At 47.9% G+C, this 6,167-nt stretch overlaps 1 protein-coding gene across 1 annotated transcript; it reads right to left on the reverse strand.

The window, feature by feature from the left end:
* Positions 1-3,913: 3,913 nt before the first annotated feature.
* On the reverse strand, positions 3,914-6,167 carry RPS19BP1 (ribosomal protein S19 binding protein 1; the record flags this gene model as incomplete). Its single annotated transcript, XM_008636621.2, has 3 exons — positions 3,914-4,601; positions 5,710-5,807; positions 6,071-6,167. Coding segments are annotated over 3 exons (330 nt in total), but the record flags the coding sequence as incomplete, so codon positions are not given.

Consider the following 6,167-nt stretch of genomic DNA (forward strand, 5'->3'; position numbering starts at 1 on the left):
CTTGGCTGGAGTTCCACGTTTTGAGCTGTAAGCAGACAGCAGGCAACCTGCCTTCTTTCACACTCCTCATTTCAGCTCGAATTGATGGGTCTTTATGTCTCAAAATGAGAAACTTCCTTTTGCTGTAACTTTTCTGAGTTATTCAGGGCCCTGCTGCTGTGCACCCTTTTTACAAAAACCACTCCCCTTCCTGAGGTGTTCAGGAGCCTGTAAGTGCTGATGCTGTGTTGATCATCATCAAGACTGAAATGTAAGGCCGTCATGAAAAAAACCTCAGAGGGTAAGATTGGCTAAGGTTTTTAGGACTCTTCCCCACCCCTTGATTTTCCCCTAAAGCCTTTTCAGTGTTTTCAATCTCATTTACCTGAACAAGTTCGTTGGCATCCAGGTTTGTTACTGCTATGTCATTTCAGAGGCAAGAAGTTGGTGTCCTGAACAAACATGTTTTCTTGGTTTACGTTTGCAGTCCTCCCCCCCCAGTACACACATAGTGCTGTTAGTAGCTGTTGTTGCTTTCTGTGGTAAGGATGTGGAGGCTTGCTGGTACAGCAGAGGCTGTATGGGCTTACATTAGCTTGTACCCACTGGAACAAATTTCCTTTTATTTGCTTTCCATTCACATAACAAGGAAGCAAAAGGCCATTAAGACGCTTGATGAATCTTATTCACACTAAGCTAGCTCAAGGCTGAGCATCTGGGAACTATTCTAAACAGTTTCCCTGGAAAGGTTCTACCACACTAATAACACTCCAGAGCTTTTATTTGCATTCATATGAAAGCTGCCGCTGCTGCCGCCCATTCTGACTCCCTGCTGCGTGTGGGTGGAGATGCCCTGTAGGATGGCACCCTCACCATTCCCTAGCTCAGCTACCTCTATTTTCTGCTGCAGGATGCTCAGCTGGTGTCGCAGAGCTGGGAAGGGAGCCAGCAGCCTGATGAGCTCAGCGAGCACGCGGCGCTGGCCCAGCAGCGCTGGGACACGTCCCTGCGCCGCCGCTCACAGATGCGCAGGGAAGAAATGCTGTCCAGCAGGTCCAAAGGTTGTTGTGGGCTGCAGCTGTCAGCTTCCAGCATGGGAAACAGGTTGGAGGCCAACTAGGAAAAGCAGCTATGGCAGCTGCTGCTTCCCTAACCCCTTCTTGTCTATTCCATTGGGCAGAGAAGTCTGGCTGCAAAGAACAGAGATCACGGAGTCATAGTGTGGTTTGGGTTGGAAGGGACCTTAAAGATCATCTCATTCCAATCCCCCTGCCAGGGACACCTTCCTCTAGAGCAGGTTACTTGAAGCCCCCTCCTGCCTGGCCTTGAACACTTACAGGGAGGGGGCAGATTGCTCCAAGGCAGCTACCTCCTGGGGTTCCACCACGCCAAGGAGCCGGCATGCTCTGGGCATGGCTAGACAGACAGCTGGGAGTATGAGAAGGTGCCTGGCTTTAGCTTAACACCAGGCGCATACAACAGGTTGATACCTGTTCTGCTCTCTCATTTGAAGATATTCCCCTCAGGGGGCACCACCTGTCCTTACCTACCCACTACTCCGGTAAGGCTGCTGCTTCCCTAACCCCTTCTTGTCTATTCCATTGGGCAGAGAAGTCTGGCTGCAAAGAACAGAGATCACGGAGTCATAGTGTGGTTTGGGTTGGAAGGGACCTTAAAGATCATCTCATTCCAATCCCCCTGCCAGGGACACCTTCCTCTAGAGCAGGTTACTTGAAGCCCCCTCCTGCCTGGCCTTGAACACTTACAGGGAGGGGGCAGATTGCTCCAAGGCAGCTACCTCCTGGGGTTCCACCACGCCAAGGAGCCGGCATGCTCTGGGCATGGCTAGACAGACAGCTGGGAGTATGAGAAGGTGCCTGGCTTTAGCTTAACACCAGGCGCATACAACAGGTTGATACCTGTTCTGCTCTCTCATTTGAAGATATTCCCCTCAGGGGGCACCACCTGTCCTTACCTACCCACTACTCAGGTGGCATTGCTCTTCTTTCCTAGGAGCTCCTACCCTGCCAGACAGGGGGAAAGCCAAGGCTGGAATGTGTTAGATCTTTGCCCTTGCAGATGGTATCTCTAGAGCCACCATCCACTTCTGCTTCTTTTTCCTTCCTCCCACAAAATAAAGTTGAATTTATTTAAGGATACTGTTGACCGTACAATCAAGTTTAGTTTCAAATGGCAAAATTCAGTCTGTCAGGAAGCTTTACCCTCCTTGACAACATAATGCCTCAAGAAGTATGTTGATACTTGTGTTGGCTCTAATAGTCTTTCCAGCCAGTAATGAGAGCTGCCACCCAACTTTGAAACTCCTCTGATCTGGGTTTTATTATCCTTGTGGAGAACTGCTCTGAGCCCCACTTTAAAGTTCCTCATTAACTTTGAAAGAAGAGCTTTCCTGTTTGCTTACATTTGCAAACAAACAGGCTGCGTTTTGTACAAAGAGAGTGAACCACATTACCCTCCTGCCCTTTTCTGGAGCAAGAAAGGAAGGTTTTGCTTCCCTCAGCCTGCGGGAGAAGGGCCCAGGGGCTGAACAACCACAGAAACAAGGGTACGTAGGAGGAATGGGTAGAGGAGGAGCAGGAGAGGACATGAGGGATCTCTGTAGGGTCATAGGAAATGCCAAATACTGAAGATGAAGGCTTAAAACAAAATAACGCCCCAGAAATCTATTTCTTTCTGCCAAGTTGTGGCACAGCCATCTTTTTCACACAGTTAATTATCCTCATGACAGCTCCACACAGAGTTGCTTGTGTTAGGCCAGCTTACATGCACTGCAGCAGGCACACAGAGCAGAAGTTTTAGGGAGACGCGCTGAATACACATTTTGCTCAACTATTTTTTCCAACAATAGTGCTTCCATTCTTTTAAAAAGGTTTGTTTTGTGGGTTTTTTTGTGGGTTGTTTTTTTTTTTTGGAAGCAAGAAAAAACTAAAAAAAGGCGAACTGTTCTTTGAACTGTTCTATATTTACCACTTTTGGCTGCAGATCATTGAACTTGATCCTATTACAAGAAATACCCTCCCACATGCTATTACCCAATTTCCAGCACACACACTTCAGTATGCTCACTATTTCCCCTGTCTGGAACTCATACATTCAAGTAACCTTTCCTCCCATGCAGACAAGAGGAAAAAGAACTCAACAGAGGAGGCACAGGCTTAAGAGGACAGCACCAGGAACTGTAATCAGAGGGCAGGGAAGGGATAAGTGAATTCCTGCCTGTGCTGGCATCAAGCAGCTGCTGCTCAGGTCAGACGAGCCCCTTGTAATCACCTCCTGAGCCCAACCAAAGCTTGGAATTAGTCCTTCTCCTTAGCTGTTTTTTTCCCAAGGGAACACATTTCCCATCTTCTCAGGTAAGGCACAGGAAAAAGCAGTGCCAGAAGCCCCCCAGAAGCACGTTCAGAGTGGTTTAGTGAGGAAGTTTCTGGAACAACACTCCCACCTGCTGGGCCTTCTCTTTGTTACAGCCGGGAACTTTGAGAGAAAACAACCTCCCTTCAACCCAGCACCACAAGCTCAGGCTCAGATTTTAATTTGATGCTGAGACTAACACAAGCCCTCCTGGCTACAGGACCTGGCAACACTCAGCAGTGGTGCCCTCCTGGCATGGCTAAATCTCGGTGGGACACTCTGCTATAAACATCCAAAGGACAACTTTCTCCATGTGAGAGCTCTTCCTTGCAGAGAGGGAAGACTGTGAGTAGCCAAAATGGAGGAGTCATCTCCATTCCAACCTGCACTCTTTGAAGGCCTAAGCATGTCAGAGAGATGATTAAATATATGTGTCAACATGAATCAGAGAGGCCATTCACACAACTGAGTCATCCTAAAGAGAGGAATGCTTGGATCACAGCAGTGACACGGTTCGTCTTCATCACCTGCCATAATAATCACTACTACAAAGGCAAAGAGAGACAGCATCTGCAACAATTATTTAATCAAATGACATATAAAAAGTTTTTGCAGTGACTGACAGACCTGACAGGGGCTGTAATAAGAACCCAAACTGCAGGGTTACTCAAGTTTAACAGTCTTTCAAAACATCCTTCCCTTCCAGAGATTTACTAATGCTGGTCCAAAACATTTCTCCATTCAGATACAGTACTTTCAATGCTCCCTGCCAAATAACACAGGTAGCGGGAGCCTTATATCCTGAGGAAGGGGAAAAAGATTTTTATTTGGCTTAGTCCACCCTTCTACATCAAGAATGCAAGACATGCTGGCTGCAGGAAGATAATTATAAGGACAACACAGCTCAGAGCCAAGAGCGCCTCTGTGGCTTTAGCTGCCCAGCAACAAGCTCTGCCCAGACCAGAGCTGCTCTGCAAGTCCGACACGGAGGTACTTGCTGGCAGAGGCACATCCCCATGTGCCATCTCAAACACACTGAGGAAATGCCCAGGCCTGCGTGCCAGGCTGGAGAAGCTGCAAAAAGGCTGGAGCTGCAAGAACCCCCGTCAGGATGTTTATGGTATCCCAAAGTATTCCCTCTCAAATTTACGGAAATCTTCCTCGGTAAACACAGTGCCTTCGGGCTTCTTCTTTTCTGTCTTCTCTGGAGGCTGATCCTTGGACTTCCTACCTCTGTTCTGAGCAAGAACCTTCAGACAATACAAAGATGGAAAAAAACAACAGTCATTGTTATCCAGACCAAACCACAAAACAGGGATTCTCAAGCTCACCTGCAGCATCCCTGCTGTTCTACAAGAACCCTACTATTTTCCAGAGTGCCTCCAAAGAAAAGTGAGAGGCAAACCACTGATGTTAACCAAAGCAGGTCACTGGGACAACAGCAGATACCAACTTGTTATTTGGAGTCAAATATGAAAACTACTTTCTAATAATTGTCACAGAGATAAAAACATTGATTTCAATTCAGAACTTTCTGAAACTATGGCCTTCTTTTTACCCCCGTTCCCCATGACACAACCCAAAAACCCAACAAGTTTGTGGAATTCCCTCAGCATTTTCTAATACACTGTCACCTCCTGGCACAATCACCAGCCTGAGAAACACTGGCCTAAACCAATTTCATTTATTTATGTATGTTAACAGCCTGTATCTCATATTAACAGCCCAAGGTTCTAGCACTGTCAGCTATTCCTCTCTTCAAATCCTGGCATGAGACTACCTTTTAGGGAAGACCACTCAAGAAATTCTCAAGTTATGAGAAACACCATTTAAGAGGCTAAGTAATTCCTATTACATGAGCCAGCAGCACATCTGGTTCCTTGTTAATCAGCCTCCAGCTACAGAGAAGGCCAGTTTGATCGACAGAGTAAGGAGGAGGTCTGAACCAGGGCTCCTCTGCCAGCTGAAAATACAAAATATCTTTGGTAATTAAGAAAAGCCAACAGCTGCCAGGATATTTGAGGAATGTGATGTAGTGTGTGGCATCCCTGCCTATGGCAGGGTGGTTGGAACTGGATGATCTTTTAAGGTCCCTTCCCACCCAAACCATTCTATGATTCTGTGATTTTTGCCTAGTATCAGAGAACATCATAGGGGGCAACATATCAACAACAGTTTAAAGCTTAGTAAGTTGTTTTTCCAGTGCACACAGGAATTCCTCAAGGCCATTTGTAGACAGAATCTTGACTCTCTTGTGCAAGGTATAAATTTGGAAGATCCAGGGATGATTCCCATTCATTCACCTGTGTTTTTCAGCCCCCCCCCCCCCCCCCCCCCCGCCAGAAATTATAGTCTTACTTGTTCTGTGACGGCTTTGTCTGCAACAACCCGTCCCTTCAACATGTACTGCAGGTTTTCTCTCAAGTGATTCACAGGCTTCTTCTTATGGTACTCCTCTGGGACAAAGAAGAAAGGGACAAAACTCATCACCTGCTCATCCAGGCAGCTCACAAGGAGAGACACAGGAGGATCAGCAAAGCCCCGGGAGAAAGACACCGCTACAGCTCAGGGATAGGGGTACGCCCACAAATAAGGCTGCGTTTAAAGTGAGCGACACCATGCAGGAGAATGGGATGGGATGGATACAGCGACCGGCAGCGTGGCTGCGGGACACCACAAGGGTGCCCGGTGCGAGGGTTGCGGAGGGGTCGGGACTCACCTATCGCCGACTTCACGACTCTGCCCTTAACCGTGGCCTTGTTCCTGCCGGGCTCCGGTGCCCTCTTCCTCCGCCTCGCCGCGCCCGCCGCCCCGGG

This window comes from Corvus brachyrhynchos, unplaced genomic scaffold, assembly GCF_000691975.1.
Source record: "Corvus brachyrhynchos isolate BGI_N302 unplaced genomic scaffold, ASM69197v1 scaffold56, whole genome shotgun sequence".
NCBI lineage: Eukaryota > Metazoa > Chordata > Aves > Passeriformes > Corvidae > Corvus > Corvus brachyrhynchos.